Below are 27469 nucleotides of genomic sequence, written 5' to 3'. Positions count from 1 at the left end.
GATTGATTGATTGATTGATGGTTGGCCTTTAGAGGTTGTAGGCTCACGACCGAGCTAAGCCTTTATCGTTTTGTGGGACTGGGGTTCTGAGCCGATTTTGGTGACCAATACGAACACGGCAACCGGGATGCAAACAAATACTTTTCAAGCTATACTTGATTAGAGGGCTATCCCAGAAAGATGTTTTAACAAATTCAAGGTTCCCTGAAGTTGTCCAGACGAGATAGTCCCAGGACAAATTGGTTCCAAAATAGCAGGTTCTCGTATAAATAATCAGGTGTTGGTTGATCCGCAACATTTAAAAGGTTATGACCACAGAACGTGATGCTCTTCGTGGAGTCTGAAGATAGGTTACAGCCCAATATTTTAGTTGTTCATAACAATACATTATTGCCTATACAACGATCCTGTACATGTTTTCTCCATAAGAACACCACTGCTGTAGCAAAAGACACCTTGGAAGCCAGGCAGAAAGTAACAGTATCCTAAATTAAGTTAATTTGTATGATTTCAGTAAGTAACACATCGGTGATAATGATGAAGTGTTTTATTAATAGTTCAATAGTAGGCCTACTGTAATGATAATTTTATTAATTGTCAAACTTACAACAGTAGGTCAAAATTGCAATGGTATAGGCCCATTGCATAGCCAGTAGGAATCGTGTTTTATTCTTAAAGTAGCCTACTTTTTAAGAAAACGTGTATTCATTTTTATAGGTTATCAACCCCATGAGAACAAAAAGATCCCTGGCAACTGATAAAACTGAATACAAAACATTGTTTCTGATCAGGCTACCCTTTAAGTTATCTCTTGGAAGCTTTGGTTTTTGACGCCTCGCTGAAGTACTAGGCCTACTCGCTGAAGTACTAGGCCTACTCGCTGAAGTACTAGGCCTACTCGCTGAAGTACTAGGCCTACTCGCTGAAGTACTAGGCCTACTCGCTGAAGAAGGAAAGTAGGCTACTAAATGTCTGCCACTTCTGGTGAAATAGATACTTGTGGAATTGTGTCACAAATGAGCCAATCTCAAAATTGGAAGGGTGAGGCAGCAAATTATACGATCGCGACAGATTTCGTCACAAAATAGTAAGACTTCCTCAACCGTCCGACACATTCTGGGAATGCCATGAGGTGGATTGAGACACAGGAACTGACACTGTAACTCCCTCTGCTGGTGGTCAACAGACAAAGCAGACCAATATTTTTTTTTCTTTTTTAATTATTAAAATCGTCACACATCCATAATCTTCATATTCAGAACACTGCAATATAAAAGTCTATTTAATTTTCCTGAAGAGCTATGACCAAGTCAATAAAACAACAGGACACTTTCTCTTTATCACCTGAAAAAAGGAAGGAGTCTAAAATGGGAAGGCCACAGTGAGGATTTGCAATGGAAACCTTGTAAGCACACACGCTAAGCAGGAAAATGTGTTCCAGGTGTTTTGGGCTACCATGGTGAAAGACAGGTGAGTACCAGTGAGGCCACGCCCCAGATGCAGGGCACACTCCCTTCAGACCGTAGGAAACAAAAAGATAAACACGGCTAAACAAACAGACAGACAGACGGGATTTGGATCGTCTGCCATTTTTGTTATTGTCATTTGGCACAAGCTAGTCGGGCTGAACGCCGTAGCAGGTGATGTCATCAGTTGGCACCTGGAACGGTGTTGGGTCATTTGGATAAACTCTTCTTGATCTGCTCCACATCCATCTGTACAACACAGACATACCACGTGTATAATTAAACATGTAAGATCACTCGATGGTGGACTGCAGTGTGTGTGTGAACATTCTACTGCGCTTATGAGGACCAAATATATACAGGGATGGTAAAAACAAACGTATTTAAGCGCATATATACGCATTTTTACAATCCGTGCACCTACACAGACTGCGCGTGATCTTCTGGTGCGCGCTATACATTATATTTTTTACACGTAATGTGCAGTCTCCTAATAATTATTTTGCAACGCTCTGTTTCAGGTTCTGTTGATAACTTACTGCTTGCTTAGGCTCAGGTAAGATTTAGAAGGTGTGGTGTTAGTTGTTAAGGTTAGGATAAAGGTAAAGGTCAGGTTTAGCAGATAATCTGTAGAGATCAATCTGTAGAATCTAAATAAACATTTTTCGGACCATGAATCCAAAGTGTTAACCTAATTAGTGTAAGGTTTAGGGTTAAAATACAAGTGTAAGGTTTATGGTTTGGTTTAATAAAAATAGGATTTTGAATGGCATTACATTTTTTTGCATCCCCACAAAAATAGTGAAATGTGTGTGTGTATCTCTGTGTGTGTGTGTATCTGTGTATGTATGTGTGTGTGTGTATCTGTGTGTGTGTGTGTGTGTATCTGTGTGTTTGTATCTGTGTGTGTGTGTTCACCTGAAGAGTAATGCGGATCTTCCTTTCCTCATCCAAGTCACCAGCTAACTGCTTCATCTCCTGCCTGGGACGAAGAGACCAGTCAAACACAGTATCAACACCCACACCACACCCACACACCCACCCACACACACACACACACACTTACCTGTGTTGGCTCTTCAGCAGTTCTACGGAGGCTCGCAGCTCTCTGAGCTGCCCTCTCAGCTCTTCCAGGGTGGGTGTCGGCCTGGGCTCAGGGGAGGGGTTTATACATAGAGAGGTGGAATTTACAGGTGAAGGGCAGGGACTGGTGGAGCGGAGGGCCAGGCTTCCTGTTGAAGGCGAGGGGAAGACGGTAGGCTTGGGAGGCAGCACAGCCTTACCATCGGGGACCTTTGGGGTGTGTCACAAATGAGGATGAATGAGTGCGTCAGATAACTGAAATATATATATTTTTTAAGAAGACATACATATGAGATGTTGTTGTGTCATCAATCAACTTGTACCGAAGTCTAGGGGCAATAATGAACCTTTTTTTGTTACTGAATGTTTAACAAGGTGAGCTGAATAACTCGACAATCCTGCTTTGTAGCTACTACAACCCGTCATGTGCAGGCAAAACAAACTCTCGTTCCCAGCAATAAAACGGGAACCACGTTGTAATTCTACAAACTCTTACAGCAATGTTGGTCTGGGATTTTCTCTTGGAGACATCCACTGGTTTAAGACCCAAGGAGTCCTGCTCCTCCGCCTTCGTCTCCTTCCACTCCTCCCCCACCACAGGAGAATCCAGCAGGTCAATACTGGAGAGGGAAGACTGAGAAAGAGAGATATCGTAAACATGTGTACCGTGGTCTGGTGTGTGTGTGTCTGTGTCTCTGCGTGTGTGTGTGTGTCTGTGTGGCTATGTGTGTGTGTGTCTGTGTCTCTGCGTGTGTGTGTGTGTGTGTGTCTGTGTGGCTATGTGTGTGTGTGTCTGTGTCTCTGCGTGTGTGTGTGTGTGTGTGTCTGTGTGGCTATGTGTGTGTGTGTCTGTGGGACTCACTGAGGTGATGATAAGGGAGCGTGGTCTACGGTCGGTGACTCTTGGTCGCGTTGCGGTCGGATGGTTGAGTTTCTCTGTTGACAATACCACTGAGTCCAGGTCAACCACATCTACACACAGACAGACACACACGCACACACACACACACAAAGCGCGCGCACACACACGACCAGATAGAGTCAATCAAACAACACAAACACATACATAGCATCCTGATTTATGAAGTATCTCTGGAACATATAGTAATTTTGCACAGATAGTAAGACACAAAACTGATCCACAGACAGAGATGGGGAAACAGAGACGGAGAGTTGATGATCTTCATTCATATTCCAACATCTGTTTCTTTGGTGAGCCACTCCCCTGCTCTTGACGGACTAGTGCCCTGCCTCAAACTGACCCTGATTGGCCCCTTGTCCTATCAGTCAAACTCACCAATGTCTTTTGACCTGTCAGAGGCAGGATCAGGAGTCACAGCCCCGCCCTCAGGCTTATGGCTCTCACACCTGAACAGGTAGACCAAACGGCAACTTTAGTGTGCGCGTTGATGTGTGCGCGTGTTTTTATGTGTGTGATTTTGCATTTGTGTGTGAGTGTGTGTGTGAGTGTGTGTGTGTGTGAGTGTGTGTGTGTGTGTGTACTGACGGCCCAGTAGGAGGTCTCTCAGGTCTGTCGGGGCGTCGAGGAGGGAGGTGGGAGGAGCCTGTCTTTGGTGGGTGGGGCTTCTTTGGAGGAATGGATGGGAGGGCAGGCTTAGGGATCTCTCCAAACTTCAACTCCTCACCTACACACACACACACCCACACACAATCAAAACATACATGTATACGGACAGAGTGAAGTGACATGTCTCTGAATGGTGATGAACACACACACCCACCCACACACAAGCAAAACATACATGTATACGGACAGAGTGAAGTGACATGTCTCTGAATGGTGATGAACACACACACACACACACACGCGCACAGTCGGCTGAAGAGGTGAGAGCTAAAGCAGGAAGCTAAAGCAGGCTGAACGGAGGGCCATTTCTGTTAGTGTTATAAAGAAACTACAGTTAAAGCCCAACCAGGAGGAGTAGATGGTAATAGAGACAGTAGTATGATAGCAGTAGTGTAGTATAATGGTACGCATATTGTAGTATGGTGGTTGTAGTAGTATTATAGTAAACGTGTAGTAGTATTAGTATATAGTTGTAGTAGTACTGTGATTTTAGCAATGGTAATGATTATAGATTAAATAAGCCAGTGTGTAGATATTATTTTAGGAGCATATTTATGTTATTTTAGGGGGATATTCATATTATTTTAGGAGCCTATCTATATTATTTTAGTGGTGTATTTATGGTATTTGTGGGTAATTTGTAAGCATGTCTGCGTAACTTTCAGGAAAAGGTTAAACATATAGTCCACTGTTGTTCAGACTGTACATTAGTAACAATGGAAATACTCCATTTAAAAATGCATTTTCAATGTTGACCACTGCATCTTCTGCCCACTAACCTGCCTCTCACTGACTGGGATTTTTAACCAACACAGAAATCACAAATCTTACATTTGTGCCAAATGAAAATAGGACCAAAATAGGTGCCATTCTCTAGGACCAGTGAATCATATTTCCTCAAAATTACTACCCTTGACTAATCTCAAATTGAGAAAGTTCAGAGGGAGTGCTGAGGTTGTTATTCCTCTTGATCCGGGTAATTATCTTGGTTTTTGGCTTTAAGAGAAAATAAGAAGAGAAACTTAATGTTCCTCAATCCGTGAAGAAGTTGTGGTATAACAGTGCTCTGTCCATTTCAGAAGAACCCTTATATGTGGCCCATGGAGGTCTATGCAAACTAAAAAACAGTTAAAAAAAAAAATGCCATGGTTTAGGTATTTCATCTGAATTTACAAGCAAGCAATCTGCACCAATGACATGTAGCTACCCCCTTGCTGAGACTCATGGATTACAACCAGATTCACACGGTGAGACAAGCCCCTGATCATTTTACGTTTAATCCGCATTCTGCCCCAAATAACTCGGGACGACGGAATTCACAACTCAGTCGTTGTGAATGTCCACGCCGCTTCATGCTTTGAGACCAAGCTTTACGAACGGCCCCCCGTTGGGCCAATAAGAAAGGCTGAGGGCCAAACCAAGAGCCCAAGAAGTGTTGTGATTGAAGGAGTCAAGGGGATTGGATAAGCCAACGTTGGAACCTCGCTTGCCACTTCATCACAGCCACTCCTTTTACAATGGCGCTAAGACGCACAATCCTTGCATTTGGTTAATTCATTCACGTCGCATGCTTGCATGTCCTGATTAATTCACGAATCCTTGGAATGAGTGTTTGAAAGACTTTGTTCAATAATTTGCATAGTCTTGATTCATGATTCATACCCCTTATATAGAATAATAAAAGATTCATTCGTATTACACACTAAGATTTAGGTAATTCATCTCTGGTGACAGCTTTAGGGCTAATTTATTGAAAATGTAGGTCATTTAGCTGATATTTTCATTCAGAGTGGCTCACGGTAGTGAATGCGTACATTTTCATACTTTTTCATACAGTACGAGAATCTGGCGTTCGCCTTGCTGTACATAAGAAGACAGCAGCATTCTTGTCTGGTTATAAATGAAAACACTCCTGGGAGACACTTGCAGCAGTGAAGGACACAGGGTTGGAGTTGGAGAAGGAAAACCTACTTCCGTTTGTGTGACTTTCAGAAGTGGAATAAGTTGCAAAATCAGCACAGGCTGCTGGGAGTTTCACTTCAGGACAAATCTGTCTGCATTTGATGTCTTGTGGTGGGCTTTGCTTTGTAGAAACTATGCCTGTGCTGGTGCAACAATGTGACCTGTTTACATAAACAGTTATTTAAAAAGGTCACACTTGCCAAAGAGAATATGCTCCCAAAATGTTTTCACTGAACCAAAAAAGAAAGTAAGGAATATAGTTCTAGGATTAGCAAAAGTAGTAGCAGAAATATTAGTTGTAGTATAATAGTTGTAAAGAAGTACTAGTATACATGGACCTTTGTTGTCATTGGATCAGTGATGCAGTGTTAGTATTTGTAGAAGTACTGTAATAGTACTGTAGTACCTTTGTTGTCGTCAGGTGGTCTTTGAGGCAAATGCTCAGGGCGCTCTGGAGGTACCTTCCTGACCTCAGACCTTTTCTCTACAGGTCACACAGGGGTCAGGGGTCAACTGAGTGACATTACTGAAACTCCTCCCTACACCTTTCTATGTTTGGTTCCCTCTCTCTCCCTGTCTGTCTGTCTGTGTGTCTCTCTCCCTGTCTGTCTGTCTGTCTGTCTGTGTGTCTGTCTGTCTGTCTGTACCTGTTTAATTATCTCCACAGGTTTAGTCTCTTTCTTACACTCGCATAGAAAGAGAGCAGAGACTGAGCTCAATGCAAAGCTTTAAGACTGAGCTCCAACTGAAATACAGAGAGGACACAGACAGACTGAGACAGACCAGGAAGGAGAGGAAAATTACCTGTGGTGTGTTTAGCTGAGGGGGCACTGGGAGGGGGTGGCTTCTTTGGTCTCTGCAAACACACGCAAGACACACACACACACACACACACACACACACACACACACGCTGGTTGAATATTATAATAATGGTATATTTTAAATATAAAAACGAGGTTGTTTAAAAACTAATTGCTGATTGGCTGAACTCTGTGAAATATGAAACACATAACATTACCTTTTACTGTTCTAATTGCCCTGGCAACCAGATTATAATAGCGACAAGGTTTCTCAAGGGTTTGTGGTATAGTGCTAATTTACCATGGATATACCCAGGCACTCAGCGTTGCGTCATGCCTCAGAACATCCCTCCGCTGTGGTTTACGGGCCAGTGGGCTGTAGTGCTTCATTCTGTGTGCCTCACCTCTTTCTCCACATCAGGTATGAGCAGCTTGACAAAGTTATCGGGAAACACCCCCTTCTTGCCCCCGAGCTCCCCCATCCACCAGCCCACGTCAGCGCAGTCCTGGAACACACAGATCACACAGGCTATACACGGAGGTACGCACGCACACACACACACGCACGCAGGCACGCACGCACGCACACACACACACACACGCACGCGCACACACACCCTGTTGATGATGGTGACGATATCTCCCTCCTTGATTGACAGCTCGTCTTCGTTCTGGGCGTCGTACGGAAAGATGACCTTGCACAGCTCACGGCCTGGCAAACCACAGAGACAGTGATGCTGAGTCAGAGATATTAGATGTAATGACAGGATCTAACATCTCTGTTGAGTAATTAATAACTGCTGAACGCGCACAAAATACAAAGGGAGTGGTCTCTCTTGCTTCAACTCTTTTTACTGGCTGAATCCTCGAAACTAACTATAAGTCATTCAAGAGACTCGTCAGGTGTGAATCTTATATCTCATTCAAGGTGTGAATCAGGAAGAATGACAAAGACACTCTAGCCAATCCAGGCCAGTTCCTCTCACCTTTAACCTTGCCCTCAGGTTCCGCCTTCATAGTTTCAGAAGGTGATTTCCTAACCTGTGCCTAGAGGAGTTGAGGAACACACACACACGTAAATACACACCCAGATATCACAGTGATTATTACAAGTAAAATCCAGACAGTCTGGGCCCTGTGTGTCTGTGTGTGCATATAGAGTGTTAAAGGGGCCTGTTGTTTCAAGGGTTGTGTTGATGGAATGAGGGACAGGAAACACACACACATACAGACAGAGCATGGTCTGTATCAAACACACTCTTCTCTGTTTCACACTCAGAAAACCCTCCCTAGCCCTCCCACAGTCCCTCTCCCCCTTCTCTCTCTCTCAACACTCTCTTCCTTCCTCCCAGCGCCTCACACCATCTCCCCACGCAGGCTGGTTCCAGTAGTACTAATTAGAGCCTTGTGGAACACACACAAACAAACAAACACACACACACACACACACACACACACAAACTGGTCAACCATGATTAAAGTAAGGTCTGGCTGTGACGCACAGCTGGACACCTCGTCGGCCCTCGGGGGAATAGAAATGTCTGGTCCAGCAGTCACAGCTACACGCCTCGTCTGAGACAGGGACGTTCCACTTTAGATCTAAAGGCTAATACTGGATTTACCCACACTGTAACCCTCCCCCACACACACACACACACACACACACACACACTACACTTCCCATAAACCATCAGTGCAGCCACCCACACAGCAGGACAGGCTGCTAAATGCTGTACACACACAAACAGATACACACCAACACACACACACACACACACACACACACACAGACACAGACATAGTCGGTCACAAACTCAAACGTAAATTCGACCAATGTGGATTATCACAAGTATATACACCCCGACACACAGGCATAAATATACACAATGAACATAACACGCACAACGTTCCCTAAACAACATAACCCACCATGACCCAGACAGCCTGGGGAAGAAGACTCGGCTGAGACACAGCGACAGTGGGAAGGAGAGAACTCAGTAAGTTTGAAAGTTAAGTAACAGTGATTTGTTTGGTTCTTACCTTCTCCGGTGGTTCAACACACCGTGCTGCTACATCAACCCCGCTAGCCACAGTGACTCAATGTGTGTGTGTGTGTGTGTGCGCGCACGTCAGCGAAACCTTCCTCTTTCCTCCACCGCTCTCCCTTACTCTCTGAACACCATTCTCTCAGTCCGACTTCACTGAAAGGAGTGTGTGTGTGTGTGTGTGTGTGTGTGTGCAATGAGCGTTTCTTCCTGTGCTGTGAAACTGAAAGGCAGGAAGAGGCGGTCTGGTTTCGACTTCCCTCCTGAAGTAAAGACTGTAGGTACTACTGGAAGATGACGATGGAAAGAAACCCCGCCTTAATTCACAGTAAAGAAACTAACATATTTTGGCACTTGACATCGTCCTGCTGGAGTTGCCTAATCTTTCCTCAACTTCAGTTTGTTTCCGTCATTCATGCGGCTGGGTGGGAATCAAGGCAGAGGCAGTGAATGTGCCTCCACCCAAATACACCCAAAAGCTGACATCAATCAGTATATGCACCAATGTGTGTGTGTGTGTGTGTGTGCGCGTGCGTGCGTGTGTGTGTGGGGGGTTGTGTGTGCGCGCGTGTGTGTGTGTGGGGGGTTGTGTGTGCGCGTGCGTGTGTGTGTGGGGGGTTGTGTGTGCGCGTGCTTGTGTGTGTGGGGGGTTGTGTGTGTGTGTGTGGGGGGGGTTGTGTGTGTGTGGGGGGGGTTGTGTGTGTGTGTGTGTGTGTGTGCGTGTGTGTGTGTGGGGGGTTGTGTGTGCGCGTGCGTGTGTGTGTGTGTGTGCGCGTGCGTGCATGCGTGTGTGTGTGGGGGGTTGTGTGTGTGTGTGTGGGGGGTTGTGTGTGTGTGGGGGGGGTTGTGTGTGCGCGTGCTTGTGTGTGTGGGGGGTTGTGTGTGTGTGTGTGTGTGGGGGGGGGTTGTGTGTGTGTGGGGGGGTTGTGTGTGTGTGTGTGCGTGTGTGCGTGTGGGGGGTTGTGGGTGTGTGTGTGTGTGTGTGTGTGTGCGCGTGCGTGCGTGTGTGTGTGGGGGGTTGTGTGTGTGTGTGTGGGGGGTTGTGTGTGTGTGTGTGGGGGGTTGTGTGTGTGTGCGTGTGTGTGTGGGGGGTTGTGTGCGCGCGCATGTCACCTTCTCTACTTCCACGTCCATGTCTGCAGAAGCCGGTCTCAGTCTGATGGGTTGTTCTTTAAAGATGTCGCCGAACCCAAACCCTCGGACCTGGAGGCACACGATACCATGACTACAGTCACCATGACTACAGTCACCACGGAAACGATAGCATTCATCTTAGTCAAGACAACAATACTATTCCGGGCACATCAGACATTATTAAACCTAGATACATGGATGGACAGACAGACAGACAGACAGAGACCTTCTTGGGTTGAATCTTTCCGCTGTCCGATCGACTTTCCCCCCCGTCACTCTCGCTGCCAGGACTGTCTTTACCTACACACACACACACACACACACACAGATATAATGACAGTCGAGATCAACATTATCATGGAACCTAGTTTCCTTTAATTGTATTAAACTGCGTTCCTATTCAACTGTCAGAAAAAAGTTTGACCAGTGATGCATGTGGGGGGGGGGCGTGGCTCACTGGTCCGACTGCTGCGTAGCTCCTCCTGCGACGACCTACTGGATGTGTTTAGCGAAGTGGGTGTGTCCTCCAGCTCTTTGATGAAGTTAGAAGGGAACATCCCAATCTTACCATTCAGAGTCCCCTTCCACCAGCCCTCCTCAACCTACACGCACACACACGCACGCACACACGCACACACGCACACGCATACACACAAGCACATACTGAACTGGAACATGATGTTGCGAAAGTGAGCATACTTAAAGGTGGAACAGAAACCATAAGGTTCTGCTTGACAGACCTATACGTTATTAATGGCTCCAAGCTCCCACAAGGTAGTTGCATGAAGCTGTGGTATTATAACCCGGTTTATACCAGTTTTGTTGAACACTTGTTTCCATTGGGCTAGAAATGGTGTCCAAGGCTGCTGGTCCTGATGGCGTCCCCGGGCTCGTGCTCAGAGCATGTGCTGGGCAGCTGGCAGAGGTCTTCACTGACATTTTCAACATGTCACTGGCCCAGGCGGTTGTTCCAACGTGCTTCAAGACCACAACCATTCTGCCAGTGCCGAAGCAGTCGTCTGAGTCCAGCCTTAATGACTTCTGACCTGTCCCACTCACCCCCGCGATCATGAAGTGCTTCGAAAGACTGGCCCACCTTAAGTCCTGCTTCCCCCCCAACACTGGATCCCTACCAGTTTGCCTACCGGTCGAACAGGTCTACAGAGGACGCCATCTCCACAGCATTACACACTGCCCTGACCCACCTGGACAAAACCAACACCTATGTGAGAATGCTGTTCATAGACTTTAGCTTAGCATTCAACATGGTCATCCCCTCTAGGCTGGTCAACAAACTCCATGACCTGGGGATCAGCCCCTCTCTCTGCAACTGGACTTCCTAACCAACAGACCCCAGCCTGTCAGGTTAGACAACTTCACCTCCTCCATCCTGAACACTGGTGTTCCACAAGGCCCCTCCTGTACTCCCTCTTCACCTACGACTGCGTTCCTGTACACAGCTCCAACACCATCGTCAAGATCGCAGACGACACCACAGTGGTAGGCCTGATTAGAGACAATGACGAGTCAGCCTACAGGGAGGAGGTCAGGTGCCTGGCGGCATGGTGCGCTGACAACAACCTGGCCCTCAAAGCAAAGAAAACCAAGGAGCTCATTGTGGATTACAGGAAGTCTAAAGGCTGCAGTCACGCCCCAGTTCTCATCGATGGCACTGAGGTAGATCATGTGTCCAGCTTCAAATTCCTGGGTGTCCACGTCTCCGAGGACCTCTCCTGGACCCTCAACACCTCAGCCCTGGTCAAAAAGGCACAGCAGGGCCTGTACTTTTTGAGGAGGCTGAAGAAGGCTCTTCTGTCCTCCCAGACCCTTGTCAACTTCTACCGCTGCACAATCGATAGCATTCTGACTAACTGCGCCACAGTGTGGTTTGGCGGTGCTCTGTAGCCGACCGAAAGGCCCTGCATCGGGTGGTGAAAACCTCCAGCCCAAGCAGTGTCTGCACAAGCGGTGTTCTACCTCGAGAACCTCACTGCTGCTATCCCTGCATTTCATTTGCACATGCACCTTGCACCTTCAACTTGTCTTCAGTGCACACTTGGAATTGTCATTGTACTTGCATTTTTCAGTTGGTGCATTTTTCAGTTGTTAAATTTTTCAGTTGTTACATTTTCCAGTTGTTACATATACAAGTCTACCTCAGGACCTCATTGCTGCCATTTCGGCACTTGCTACCTTACTCCTTCAATTTGCCTCGATTGCACATCTAGAATGCCATTTAGAAAACACGTTTTATCCCACTTGTAACATACACTATACTTAACACTTGTACATTTTCTGTCCTTCTCTATCTGCCTTAACAACACATTTAGTACTGCCATTTGTACTGCATTTGCCTTCTTTGCACATACATTCCACTTGTAATACACATATACCTAATACATGTTAATTTTATGCCCTCTTCTATTTTCACTTCTGGTTAGATGCTGACTGCATTTTCGTTGTACTGTGCTTACTCAATGATAATAAAGTTGAATCTAATCATCCCATACTCAATAGGTTCTGCTATACGGCCACCAGAGGGAGACATAACTACAGTGTGGACAACTGAAACATATGCAGCCTGGGTGACCACTCACCTCTTCCAGTATGTCAATGACATCTCCTATCTTCAGCTCCAGTTCGTCGTCATTCTGAGGAACATAGCTGAAGGACGCCTTGCATCTCCTCTGTCGAATCTGTTCCCCTGGATCACACACAAACACAGTAGTTGACTAACCCTGTACATGGATGTTTAACTAGCGTGTTCACAGATGTTATTTTGTTACGTATTGTGCACAGAAGTCACACGTACAGTGCCTTACAAAACAATTTAGACACCTGGCCAATCCTCTCATGTTAATGATTTATAAATGTTTATTTTGTTTAGGTCGACATATACGTACATAAAAATAAACTCATATATGTGGCTTATATAGGTATTCCTTTTCACAACCCCCACAAATGAATATTAAGTAGACTTGCCTTTTGCATTAATAACAGCTTTAAGTATTTTGGGGTAAGCATGCACCAGGTTTACACACAGTTTCAGAGAGATTTTGTCTCATCATAATGTGTCACGTCCCGGCATAACAGGCCTGCCATGCCAGTGAGATACAATGCCCTCTGTCCCTCATTTGGGGCACGGACACCTGTTCATGGTAGTTATCGCCTCACCTGTGTTCCTGATCAACGTCCCCATTTAAGTTCCTCCTTCCCTCATGTACTTTGTCGGTCATTGTTTTGGATTCTGTTCCACGTAGCATTGTTCTGTTCTGCTTTGTGATGTACTAGTTCTTTGAATTAGTTGAGTTGTTCAGGCTGGTTGGACGATGCTTATTGACCACAATTTCCAAATAGTGCCATATATTCTCAATGAGGAGGAAATGTCCCTTTACCACTAAATTGTCTCGCCAAGCTTAATTTCTTTAGTGAACTGAAGCTGGTTCTATTCCAGTATTACCCTGTATTTCATCATTGAGCTGATGAAAATCATCCCCACAGCATGATGCCACCACCATACTGCACTGTAGGGATGGTACGTCTTGAGGCACGTTGCGTGTGTGTGTTGTGAGAAGGACATATAATAACCTGACCCTAATCCCCATAAACACTAATAGGATCTATGTTTGAGCAGGGGGATTTTAACCTCCCAAAGGACTTGCGTCTGTTTATATACTAGTTTTCCACTCACTGTGGGGACCAAATGTCCTTACAATAATTGTAAAAATATGTGCTTCATTAAGCTTAAAGGTTAAGGTTAGGGTAAGAAAAGGGGTTACGGTTAGAATTAGGTTAAAATGTATGGTCAATGTTAGGTTTTATGTGTTTAGGGTTTGGGTTAAGGTTAGGATAGAGGTCAGGGTTGGGGTTAGTTTTGTTGTTAGGGGGTAAATAATTGTTTTGTTATGCTTCTAGAAACTAAGATTATTCAGATGTTTGTACAGGATACTTACCTTTCCTGGCTGGTCGTAGGCTGGGCTCAGACAATGGGCTTGCGCTGCCATTGGACAGATCAGATTTTGGCCCCACCTCTCTCTTCATCCCCTTTTTTATCTCCTAGACAGACAGAGAGATAGATTGTACGTTTTTTGCAGATATCTATTTGTGTGTGGTGGTGATGGTGGGGGGAGGGGTATTTAAACCTGTCTATCAAGCATATGTTGGAGTAGTAATTTCAATGGATCAAATGTCTGCAACCCGAGTGAGCCAACCCTTAACCAACAGATGAGAAGTGAGCCTCTTGTCTGCAGCACGGATCAACTACAACCATTGACCCTTACCTGAGTTACAGCGAAACAACCACTCCGGCTAAACTAAATAACCCTGTAGCATGTGTAGCTCCCTGGCCTGCAAACTGAAATACACACAAGGTTGTGAATCTCATAGTTCTGTAATGCATTGGTCTTGATGCGGTTTAAAAATCCCCCCTACAGCTACTTATATATCAGTTCTGCAATTACACAAACACACACACTCACAGACAGATACAGTGGGGAGAACAAGTATTTGATACACTACCTATTTTGCAGGTTTTCCCACTTACAAAGCATGTAGAAGTCTGTAATTTTTATCATAGGTACTCTTCAACTGTGAGTGACGGAATCTTAAACAAAAATCCAGAAAACCACATTGTATGATGTTTATGTAATTAATTTGCATTTTATTGCATGACATAAGTATTTGATACATTGGGTTCAGAAGATTTTGTTTGCAATTACAGAGATCATACATTTCCTATAGTTCTTGACCAGGTTTGCACACACTGCAGCAGGGATTTTGGCCCACTCCTCCATACAGACCTTCTCCAGATCCTTTAGGTTTCGGGGCTGTCGCTGGGCAATACGGACGTTCAGCTCCTTCCAAAGATTTTCTATTGGGTTCAGGTCTGGAGACTGGCTAGGCCACTCCAGGACCTTCAGATGCTTCTTACGGAGTCACTCCTTAGTTGCCCTGGCTGTGTGTTTCGGGTTGTTGTCATGCTGGAAGACCCAGCCTTAGACCCATCTTCAATGCTCTTACTGAAGGAAGGAGGTTGTTGGCCAAGATCTTGTGATACATGGCCCCAACCATCCTCCCCTCAATACGGTGCAGTCGTCCTGTCACCTTTGCAGAAAAGCATCCCCAAAGAATGATGTTTCCACCTCCATGCTTCACGGTTGGGATGGTGCTCTTGGGGTTGTACTCATCCTTCTTGTTCCTCCAAACATGGCGAGTGGAGTTTAGACCAAAAAGCTCTATTTTTGTCTCATAAGACCACATGACATCCAGATGGTCATTGGCAAACTTCAGACATGGTCCTGGACATGCGCTGGCTTGAGCAGGGGGACCTTGCGTGCGCTGCAGGATTTTAATCCATGACGGCGTAGTGTGTTACTAATGGTTTTCTTTGAGACTGTGGTCCCAGCTCTCTTCAGGTCATTGACCAGGTCCTGCCGCGTAGTTCTGGGCTGATCCCTCACCTTCCTCATGATCATTGATGCCCCACGAGGTGAGATCTTGCATGGAGCCCCAGACCAAGGAAGATTGACCATCATCTTGAACTTCTTCCATTTTCAAATAATCACCAAGCTGCTTGCCTATTGTCCTGTAGGCCATCCCAGCCTTGTGCAGGTCTACAATTTTATCCCTGATGTCCTTACACAGCTCTCTGGTCTTGGCCATTGTGGAGAGGTTGGAGTCTGTTTGATTGAGTGTGTGGACAGGTGTCTTTTATACAGGTAACGAGTTCAAACAGGTGCAGTTAATACAGGTAATGAGTGGAGAACAGAAGGGCTTCTTAAAGAAAAACTAACAGGTCTGTGAGAGACGGAATTCTTACTGGTAGGTAGGTGATCAAATACTTATGTCATGCAATAAAATGCAAATTAATTATTTAAAAATCATACAATGTGATTTTCTGGATGACTCTCACGGTCGAAGTGTACCTATGATAAAAAATTACAGACCTCTACATGCTTTGTAAGTAGGAAAACCTGCAAAATCGGCAGTGTATCAAATACTTGATCTCCCCACTGTACATGAACACAAACACAGACCTAACAGTGTCAGAACTAAATGAGTATGTTTCTCTATAAAAGGAAACCGCATGACGAAGGAAGAGGACTCATAGTTACAATGTCATAACAGGAAACACCTGCTTACTGTACACACAGGCATTAGAACCCCCCCCCCCACCAACACACACACACACACACACAGATAATGACAATTCACAGGCACATATGGTTAGACTTGTTTTTGTTTCAGCCTATCACAGCTGGGCATTGTCTTGCGTCAGACAGTCGGTCAGTCAATGCTGCACTACATAACGACACCATCAGAGGTGAGACTGTGACACCAGGTTCCATGTGTCATGAAAGACTGCTGATCTGGAACCTGTCCTTACACTGCTCTGAGGCATTTGTAAATACAGTCAGTTATATTCTCTTCACTCTGACAGTCTTTGGGGTGAATTCAGGATGTTTGGATTCGACTCGACATATGCAGTCAGAGCTGAAGCTGTAAAAAAAAAAAAATACTGCAATAAGCACACACGAGAGGCAGTGAAACTTTTGTTCTACCATTTTGTTCTAAGAGTTTTGTTCTAAAAGTTGTACTGTTCAGTGTGGTGTGACAGAAAGAAACAAGCTCTGAGCTGTCAATGTCTGGTGTGAATTGGAGGCTTTGAGTTTGCCTTTGATGTTTGGTGCTGGCATCTGTCCAAAAAAAAAGAGGACCAAAGAGGTGAAAGTGAAGTAAACCATTACGAGGCAGAAATAAATCCTAAACATAACCAAAACCTTAGGCTTAGCATAAGCACCAGTTTGGACTGTCACAAAGCAATTGAAAACGGACAAACTATACTTTCAATAATAAAGAAAAACAAGGCATCAGTAAACATGTTGTTCCCCACCTTTGCTGTACTATCTTAACCACTGATCTTAATCAGATTCATGGTGGGTGGGGTGTATTTAGATCTATAAGAGTTATACAGAGTTATACAGAGTTACAGTGGATATAAAAAAAAAAATCAAAAATGCCAGGTTTTTGTGGTGTAAAAGAATGAGACAAAGATAAATCATGTCAGTACTTTTTCTACTTTTAATTTGACCTATAATGTGAACAATTCAATTGAAAAACAAAATGAAATCTTCGAGGGGGAAAAATGAAAAATAAAAACTTTACAATAACCTGGTTGAATAAGTGTGCACACCCCCTTATAACTGGGGATGTGGCTGTGTTCAGAATTAACCAATCACATTCAAACTCATGTTAAATAGAAGTCATTACACACCTGTCATCATTTTAAGTGACTCTGATTAATCACAAATAAAGTTCAGCTGTTCCACAGAGCAAAATGGTCCCCAGAGAGCTTCCAAAAGATCAGAGGGATCTCATTGTTGAAAGATATCAGTCAGGGGAAGGGTACAAAATAATTTCCAAAGCATTAGATATACAATGGAACATAGTGAAAGCATTCATCATCAAGTGGAGAAAATATTACTAAGACATTACTATGAACTGGATGTCCCTCCAAAATTTATGAAAATAATAAAAGAAAACTGGTTAGGGAGGCTTCCAAGATTCCTACAGCAACATTGAGGGAACTGCAGGAATTTCTGGCAAGTATTACATGTGACAACAAACTCCTGTATTTTTCATATGAATGGGCTATGGGGTAGGGTGACAAGATGGAAGCCTTTTCTTACAAAGAAAAACATCCAAGCCGGCTGAAGTTTGCAAAAACTAACATCAAGTCCCCCAAAAGCATGTGGGAAAATGTGTTATGGTCTGATGAAATCAAGGTTGAAGCATGGTGGCAGCATCATGCTTTGGGGCTTTTTTTCTTTAGCTGGAACCGGGGCCTTAGTCAGGGTGGAGGGACTTATGAACAATTCCAAATACCAGGCAATTTTGGCACAAAACCTTCAGGCATCCGTTAGAAAGCTGAAGATGAAGTTCACCTTTCACCACAACAATGACCCAAAGCACACATCTAAATCCACAAAAGCATGGCTTCACCAGAAGAAGATTAACATTTTGGAATGGCCCAGCCAGAGCCCAGACCTGAATCCAATTGAACAACTGTGGGGTGATATGAAGAGGGTTGTGCATATAAGATGTCCCTGCAATCAGACAGATTTGGAGTGCTTTTGCAAAGAAGAGTGGGCAAATATTGCCACGTCAAGATGTGCAATGCTAATAGAGTCCTACCCAAAAAGTGCTGTAATGAAATGAATAGGTGCTTCAACAAAGTATTAGTTTAAGGATGTGCACACTTATGCAACCAGATTATTTTACCCCCTCAAAGATTTGTGTTTGTTTTTCAATTGAATTGCTCACGTTATAGGTCACATCATAGGTGGAAAAAGTTCTGACATGATTTATCTTTAACTCATTCTTTAACATCACAAGAACCAGGCAGGGGTGTGTAGACTTTTAATATCCTGGCAGGGGTGTGTAGACTTTTTATATCTACTGTATGCAGAGTTGTGCAGAGTTACGCTGACCTCCGGACAACATTACAGCTTGTGGTCAGCAGCTTATTTTCCATTAACAAACATGCAAGCACATATGTTACTGGATTTACAACGTCTATACTTGTGCAAACAAATGTAATGTTGAAAACGCTGACTCGCAAGAAGGCAAGTCCCATCATTCACTCAAGTTCTAATGTGCTACATTACAGAACCAAACTGAATAGCTTAAATACACAGTATATCAAAAAAACACCACAACACTAGCATAGTATTAAAAAACAAAATAATCACACACTATGGATAATTATCCATAGCAACTCATTAACCATTTAATCTTAATCAGATTTCCTGGGGAAATGTATTTACATCTTTTTGCGTTCTACGCAGTCGTTCAAACAGCCTTTGGATGCAGAGAAAGCTGCCCTGACCACTGAGGTCAGCTCGGAGTGGCGAGCAGAGTTCCTAAATACTATCCAACAGCTATGCAAGCACATGTGTAAATGCACCTTTTCTGTCTCGGCACTGGCCTATCAACGTAGCTTTGAAAAAGCCAGTTCTCAGACGTTGGACGCATCATCTCCTGTGACACGTGAACGAACGCACGAACAGACGGAACCCGTTACACTGTCCCCCCCTCCCAACTTCATCAGCAGGGAACTAAAATGTGTCTGACAGACCAGGAGCTAGTCGCAGACAGAGAAGTGGATGTGTCAACCACTACCATCAGCATTAGACTTCAACAGAAGAACTACAGAGACCGGACTGCAAGGCACAAACCACTAGCTAGCTATAATGAACAGGATAACAATGTTGTTGTGCATTAAAACGCCCGGCTGAGTTCTGGGAAAACGGATTGTGGACAGATGAGAAGATTTAAATTTACCAAAGTTATGGCAAGAGCTAAGTGTGGAGAAAAAAGGTCTCTCAGCGTTCTGCCCCATCTGCGAAGGAGGTGTTAAGACTTGGGAATGTGTGGCTGCCTGGAAATGGCTAATTTGTCTTCATTGATGAGGCAACTGCAGTTGGCAGCAGCTGAATTAATTCTGAAATGTACAGAAACATATTGTCTGCTAAAGTACATACCATTGCATCCAAAGTCATTGGATGGCACTTCACCATAGCACAAGACAATGAACTCGAATATGGTGCCATAGCAACTAAGGGTTTTTTCATAAACATAAATTCTTCTCTTAAACAAACACTGTCTCACTGCCTCTTCCTTCATAGAACTGAAGTTACGCAAGAAACTATGTGCAACGTCTTCTAGCAGTTGTTGTTTACTATTCATTGATATAGGCCCTGCTTTAACTGAGACACTGCAAGTCTAGAAATCCTTCCATTGTGAGAAACAATACTTTAACTGTCTGTATGGCAAGTTTTGTCACGGTCCGTTGTGCTAGCTAAGCACAGGCCCACAGTTAAAGCAGTGTACACTCACCTAAAGGATTATTAGGAACACCTGTTCAATTTCTCATTAATGCAATTATCTAATCAACCAATCACATGGCAGTTGCTTCAATGCATTTAGGGGTGTGGTCCTGGTCAAGACAATCCCCTGAACTACAAACTGCATGTCAGAATGAGAAAGAAAGGTGATTTAAGCAATTTTGAGCGTGGCATGGTTGTTGGTGCCAGAAGGGCCGGTCTGAGTATTTCACAATCTCCTCAGTTACTGGGATTTTCACGCACAACCATTTCTATGGTTTACAAAGAATGGTGTGAAAAGGGAAAAACATCCAGTATGCGGCAGTCCTGTGGGCGAAAATGCCTTGTTGATGCTAGAGGTCAGAGGAGAATGGGCCGACTGAATCAAGCTGATAGAAGAGCAACTTTGACTGAAATAACCACTCGTTACAACCGAGGTATGCAGCAAAGCATTTGTGAAGCCACAACACGCACAACCTTGAGGCGGATGGGCTACAACAGCAGAAGACCCCACCGGGTACCACTCATCTCCACTACAAATAGAAAAAGAGGCTACAATTTGCACGAGCCCCTTAGTGCCAATTGGGCACCGTTTAAATGCCACGGCCTACCTGAGCATTGTTTCTGACCATGTCCATCCCTTTATGACCACCATGTACCCATCCTCTGATGGCTACTTCCAGCAGGATAATGCACCATGTCACAAAGTTTGAATCATTTCAAATTGGTTTCTTGAACACGACAATGAGTTCACTGTACTGAAATGGCCCCCACAGTCACCAGATCTCAACCCAATAGAGCATCTTTGGGATGTGGTGGAACGAGAGCTTCGTGCCCTGGATGTGCATCCCACAAATCTCCATCAACTGCAAGATGCTATCCTATCAATATGGGCCAACATTTCTAAAGAACGCTTTCAGCACCTTGTTGAATCAATGCCACGTAGAATTAAGGCAGTTCTGAAGGCGAAAGGGGGTCAAACACAGTATTAGTATGGTGTTCCTAATAATCCTTTAGGTGAGTGTATATATATATGAGCCAAATCAGTGGCAAAATGAAACAAAAACAAAAAATCACAAAACGACACTTGTAGAAGACAATAAAGTGAATGGAACTGGACAAACATAAACTTTGTAAAACAAAACGAATATGTAATAGACATGTTATATAGATAAAGTACATTAATTACCTGTTTTATTCTACTGTAGATTATCCAACAGTATCATAGGTTGTGGTAAAACAGGCATAAATTGCTTGTCAGAAATATTTGACATGCACACAAAGAGGGCCTTTTTTTCTTGTACAGGACACAATTTTCACAGATTTCACCTGAATGAAGATTAATGAGATAAATGACAGACAGGCACAACCCCTGGTCAATGTCCTCTCAGAGAATTCTTCCCGTTTGAAATGCGAGTTTAGTCAACATGACAAGACAAGTGACTGGTGAACAAGCAAGATTTTGTGTGCTTGTCACAAATTTCTGATTAGCAATGTGTCAATATCACAAAAACTATTCTACTGTAGATAAACTTTATTACTGACTTGTTCCATTCTACAGTAGATAATCTGTATTAATGACCTTTCAAGATGACACAGTTTGTTTGTGACATTTTTACTTCCTCTACTTGACAAGGAAGTTGATCCCCCATCACACCTCACACCACTGTGGTTCTGTGTCTGTCTTTTCTATATCTTTTCGTCATAGCATCTGGTCTCCCATCCAGGAAATTCACGAAACATGCTTCAGCGAAACTCCTAACACCGAAAACAGGGAACACCAATCTAAATTTCAGTGTGTGTGTGTGTGCGTGTGTGTATGTGCGTGCGGTTGTTCTTGTTACTCACCCTGACAAAGTTGTCTGGGAACAGCCCCCTGCGTCCATGTAGCTCGCCTTCCCACCATCCTCCATCATCCTTTGTTACATTGGTGATGACGTCACCCAGACGCAGGCTCAACTCGTCCTCCTGCCGAGCCTCATAATTATACTCTACCACCGCCTCCACTACACACACACACACACACACACACAAAACTATTTAGACTTTAGGTGTCATGGCTAGCAAATACAGCAAATTACTTTAAGGCGTAGGCCTAACAATGTGGTTAACATTTTGTAGCTCCTAATATGAGAGTTCTGCCGTCTACTTATTCCATTGACTGACGTGATTGTGTCTTCTCCTGTTTTGGGTACATGTGCATCTCGGATAAATACAGAACAGAAATGCTTGATTCGTGAAAAGACACAACAATGCAGAGATCCCTCTAGTTAGAGCGTGGATGGTGGTGGACTTATAATAGAAGCGATGAAATGATCTTGCAGATGAAATGATATTTCTTCTCTGGTCTTAAACCGCTGAAACTTTCAATATCCCCTATTTATTCTTATCTGCCTTCTTTAATTAGACAGAGAGAGAGAGAGAGAGAGACAGAGTGAGACAGGCCGAGGAAGAGAGACCGACAGAGGCAGAAAGACAGGCAGAGGCAGAGGGACAACGAGAGACAGACAGAGGCAGAGAGACAGACAGGCAGAAAAACAGACAGAGGCAGAGAGACAACGAAAGACAGACAGAGGCAGAGCAACAGAAAGAGGCAGAGAGACAACGAGAGACAGTCAGAGGCAGAGAGACAATGAGAGACAGAGACAGAGGCAGAGAGACAACGAGAGACCAACAGAGACAAGACCGAGAGACAGACAGAAAAGGAAAGAGAACCTGAAAAGTGTGTGAACTAAACCTGAAGAATAACAAACTCCCACTCAGAAGGACAACGCAAGCCCCGTGTGTCATCACCTGTGTACTGGATGGGTCAGCTCTGTACTGACCTTCCTCCCACAGCTGCTGTTGGTTTAGACAAGGCCCAACCACAACACACTCCTGCATACATGTATGGATAAAAAATGTCCTCCCTCTGTTCTTCTAATCAAAACACACATTCCTAGTAGGAAGCGCACACAAACATTTTCTCTCAGAAAATACACTCAGAATCTGATTGGCTGCGGGGCTTCATGACACACACTGCAGCTACATCATGAAAACTAATGAGCCAGCTGGCCGGCAATCATTATAGCCATACGGCTCACAGACTCCGCCCCCTCTTTCCCAGATTCCGGTTCTGGAAGGAGGGCAGCCATTCATTCATCCTGTTCACGTTCAGACAAAACTGCCCATTTTAGCGGCTCCCAAATGTTGAATGGGCACACGCGGTGAGCGTTGAACCATTCATTTTTAAAAGGATTTGTATCTTTCCACCACGCAAGTTTTTTTGGAGCGTAACCATTCATCTCCACTACACATCAATAAACCAGTAAGGCATCACTTACACATCTAGGTGTTTCATCAACACGTTATCACAGGCACACACTGCATTCGTGAAGGATACCTAAACACATCCACGGCACAGTTAAAGTGCATTCGTGTCATGCTAGGCCAGAGCAGACTTCAATTTAATGTCTCAACTGAGGGACCAACACAACCGCGCAGGGAACACCACAAGGCTGAATCCCCAGGGCCTGTGCCACAATGCGTAGCTGAGGATCGTACACCTCCTCCCTTATTCAACCCATTAACAGCCCTGATCCACGTCCAAATTAAACTCCTCACATTAATGTGCATGGGCAGGCTTCAGCATGGGCATTCCTTAAACGCAGCTTGGCAGGTCCCTCCACTATTGCTTAATAATGTCATGCGATACATGGCAACCTCTCCTCTCATATTTGGAAAGTTCGGCACGCTAATATGTCACATTCTAGATTGTGCCGTCGATGTGTTCCGGCGTGTGCCCTGGGGCTTTGTGTAACTGTCCTGTTGCCTAAGCAGCATGGGGTTGCGAGGGGAGGGGGGAGGGCAGGCGAAGGCCTGTTCCCATACAGCTAGCGACCGAGGCTGCTGAGTTGTCGTCACAACTGAAATTTCAGTTCTTCAGTATGTAAAATTAACTTTGCCAACATCCCGGTGGAATTTTACCCCAGCAGCCGCTTGCAACAATTCGATTGGACGACGTGATCGGACCACTGTTTGGGGACGTAGTAGGTAGTTAGGACGTAACCCAACAGCAGATTGTATTTAGAGAGGAGCAAAATTTGTTACAAGCAGCTCTATGACACTTGTGTGACGGACTATGTGCCGGTGGTTTTGCTTACAGAGCAAGACACTGGCCAAACCAGTAATTTATAGGTTGTATTTTCCACGCGTTCTAGTTCCCCGGCCAGCCAGCAGTGTTTTGTCCCTGGAAAAAAAACATTCAAATGATTTCTGAGATGACTGCCGAGGAATGCCAAGTATGTGAAGAATCAGGGATGCGGCTTTTCATTGGTTGGACTGGTGCAGTAATAGGTCAAGCCAGGCTGTATTTGCCTTCCACTAAGGTTTGCCCGCCCACCTTTTCTCCCATTCTCAACAAGCAAAAGTACCATGGTATTCTAAAAATTGTGACAATGGCAACGTTGTTACGTTAATGTTTGAGAATTATGACAAATTTAATGAAGGAAGGATGAAAGATGAGCAAAATAAATTGCGGTCCCTGAAGAAAACCTGACCTAGAGCACACAGGGCCTCGCTGGAATAACTTCGGGACAAGTCTGTGAAATATCCTCGAGTGGCCCAGCCAAAGCCCCGAATTGAATTTTTTTCACTTGTCTTACCAGGCTGAATAACAGGGAACTAAAATGAATAAAAATATCACGTGTAACATTAATTACCACTTCATTTCCAAAACCATTGAGTGGGCAGGACGTGTGAGGGGTCCGCGGAGATAGTGTTTAAACCCAGTACCGCAACATCACAAAGCTACACGAGTCAGCGTGAGTAGTGAAAGATGCGTCCTTAATCCTCTAAATCTAAGTGCAAAACTTAAGACTCAAGCCAAGGTCTTAGTCAGCACAGCTAGTTAGCATTGCTATGACACTGCCTACAATGTGCTAAGAGATCTCCTTCAGAGAATGACTTTCTGCCTATACATAGTAACCATGTTCTGCAGAGGTGTCTGGTTACCATGGACACCAGGACTCCAAGTCTGATAGGGACTCAGCTGATGTCAGAAGCGCTGTGTGTGTGTTTGTGTGTGTGTGTGTGTGTGTGTGTGTGAGAGAGAGACTTTGTGAATAAGTGTATTGTACATCAGAAGAGACAAGAGGGCAGAGGGGAGGAAATCAAAAGCACGGAGATAAGTTGCATGGCTGAATAGCTAGACAACAGCAGTCCCCAACCTCTTCCTCCCTGTTTACCATTGAGTGTCACTACATTTGACATTTTAGTAATTTTGCAGATGTTCTTATCCAGAGCAACTTACAGGTATAGTGAATACACCTGAACATAGGTGGTTGGGGCAACCACCCGACTCAGTAACAGTAAGTACACACTACTCGGTGAAGTACTGTAGCTATCTGCAATGTCTGCGCTGGAAGACAGAAAAATACTTAAAACAGAGGTTGCAAGCTTCAGTTCAAAAAGGCAACGGTGGGGGAAGGTGGGAGAGATCGGGTGGGTGGCTCCTGCACAGTAACTCTAAAACTACAGTCAACTAATTTTCAGCAAAAGCAGGCAGATGATTATAGGGGAAAGGATAAAAATGTAAACGTGTCAACATCTGCAACTCATCAATGTCTTACTCTCTGCCTGACTCCGCAGCACTGACAACACACACAGCCATTCACACTCGCACACCGCGTTTTTTGCACGCCCACGCATCGAGTTATGGTGATCAGGACACGCAGTTAACGGGAACATTGTCTACATTATATTCGCTGTCTCCAGATGTATCTCATTGTTTGGGCGGTTGTAGCCTACCAGTTAAAACGTTACGTCGACGCCTTACAACATTTAAAGCCCCAAAATACATAATTCGTCTCATCTCACCCATCTGTTCCCGTGACGGTCCGCTCCTGCTATAGGGACTACCGCGTTTAACGGGAAAGACAGTAATCCTGGTAATTCACTACACGAAGTACGAGCCCGAACCCCAGACACCCGCTCGAGAGCTCTTTTATGACAGTGCTGCAGCGGGAGGGGCGCGAGATGGAACGACCATATTCCTTCCGCTTTCTCCCCCGGACACACCAGAGAGTAGCCAGAAAGCGGAAAAGCGCTGATGTACAGAAAGCTCTGCGCGCTCTCTCCTCTTACCACCCTGCATTGAAACGCGTACCATTTCTGTACCACAAATATCGCGAGAAATCATGAACATTCTGCAAAAATATTGGGTGCGTTCCAGGTGCACACATCACATTACAGTTAATAATTGCTTTATTAGCCGGGTATAACTGCTATGTATAATCCGCCAATAATACAATATCCAGGCCTTAAAAATAAAGGTAATAAAGAATGACTTGCACAGGCTGGAACGGAACTTGTTAATGTTTTATACTGCCTAGATTGTAAACAAGATGGGCAAATTGTAGCATTCATTTGTATAAACTTAATTCCAATTAGATCTATGTACAATCTCCGTAAATACACACATCACATTTAACATGGCAGGAAACCCATAATTTAAACTAGTCTACAATGTAGGTGACCCGAAACGCAGTAATTGTGGAACTTCTGGGGTTCATTAGAACCAAATTGTTGCAAAACATTTGAATTGTTGTGTTGAACCCCGTTGGCTTCCTCTCCACCCTCGGCTCTCCATTTGCGCGTTCATGCACGCCTTCGCCTATTGCACAAGTGTCCCAACTGTTGAATTAAACTGACCAAGGATGTAGAGGCTAATTAGACCCTCAAGTGGCCCCTTCTAGCGAGTGTGCAGCGTTGCTGCCTCCACAAGCAGTAGTAGAATCCCATAAGGCACCGCGTTATTATTCAGTTAATGCTAAATAGTGGATAGGCGTGCTTAATGACATGACCAGTGCATTTTGTTTGTCTGATTTTGAGGCTTAATGAATTGTTCTGTTGTTGGTGGAGATTATGTCTTCTAAAAAGATAGGAGAGGTTTGTTCATTTGAATTTTATAGTTGTTTAAGTAATAAAAAGTGGAACACGATTTGCACAATTCAGGACATACCGGTAATTAAGTACGTCCTGATGTTGATGTGTTTAATAAATCTATAGCCACTCTCTGGAAGTCGACCTCCAACTTTTATTAGCAACACGATCATAGATTATACATTCTGTTAAGCGCATAGGGCAGAGGGGTTGGTTTGGTATTCAAGGTACAGGAAGGTTTTGAAACGAAACTCCTTAGTATTTAATCTATAGCCTATAACCAAACAGAAGCATGCAGAGCAAAGTAAATGAAACATTGAGACACCTTCCTGAATAAGTTTGATGCAAAATGTTTTCTGTACAATTGTACAATAAAATGTGCCATGAGCTTAGTTTACAGTTTGTTGTGCACAAGCAGAAGCCCATACCTCTTGGGGAAAATTATTCACCTCCCGAACCATAATTTCTGAGAGGGCGTGGAGCATGTGATCCCTATTCTCCAGTGTCTTTAATTATAGCACTGATCAATGTATATTATGGTGTGGCTAAAATGCCTAGATGCATATTCTGAAATGCAAGCATCT

General features: G+C 44.3%; 1 protein-coding gene across 3 annotated transcripts; it reads right to left on the bottom strand.

The window, feature by feature from the left end:
* Positions 1–1209: 1209 nt before the first annotated feature.
* On the bottom strand, positions 1210–26083 carry sh3kbp1 (SH3-domain kinase binding protein 1). 3 transcript variants are annotated; one of them, XM_010890046.4, is made up of 19 exons: positions 25821–26081; positions 21813–21970; positions 14034–14136; positions 12678–12784; positions 10538–10682; positions 10307–10380; positions 10060–10149; positions 7888–7948; positions 7519–7613; positions 7306–7407; positions 6904–6955; positions 6506–6583; positions 4057–4195; positions 3847–3917; positions 3412–3521; positions 3046–3183; positions 2533–2759; positions 2385–2448; positions 1210–1715 (listed from the first exon to the last, which is right to left on the bottom strand). In XM_010890046.4, the coding sequence occupies exons 1-19, from the start codon at positions 25822–25824 to the stop codon at positions 1677–1679; spliced, it is 1857 nt and encodes a 618-aa protein (XP_010888348.1). In that variant the 5' UTR covers positions 25825–26081; the 3' UTR covers positions 1210–1676. The 3 variants fall into 3 exon arrangements, with proteins under 3 accessions (XP_010888348.1, XP_019897500.1, XP_019897501.1); XM_020041941.3 differs by lacking the exon at positions 6506–6583; XM_020041942.3 differs by lacking the exons at positions 3847–3917; positions 4057–4195; positions 6506–6583 and having other exon boundaries at positions 25821–26083.
* Between the last annotated feature and the right edge of the window lie 1386 nt (positions 26084–27469).

The sequence above is a fragment of the Esox lucius genome, chromosome 21, assembly GCF_011004845.1.
Source record: "Esox lucius isolate fEsoLuc1 chromosome 21, fEsoLuc1.pri, whole genome shotgun sequence".
NCBI classification, from domain to species: Eukaryota; Metazoa; Chordata; class Actinopteri; order Esociformes; family Esocidae; genus Esox; species Esox lucius.
This window is presented reverse-complemented; position numbering and strand designations above follow the sequence as displayed.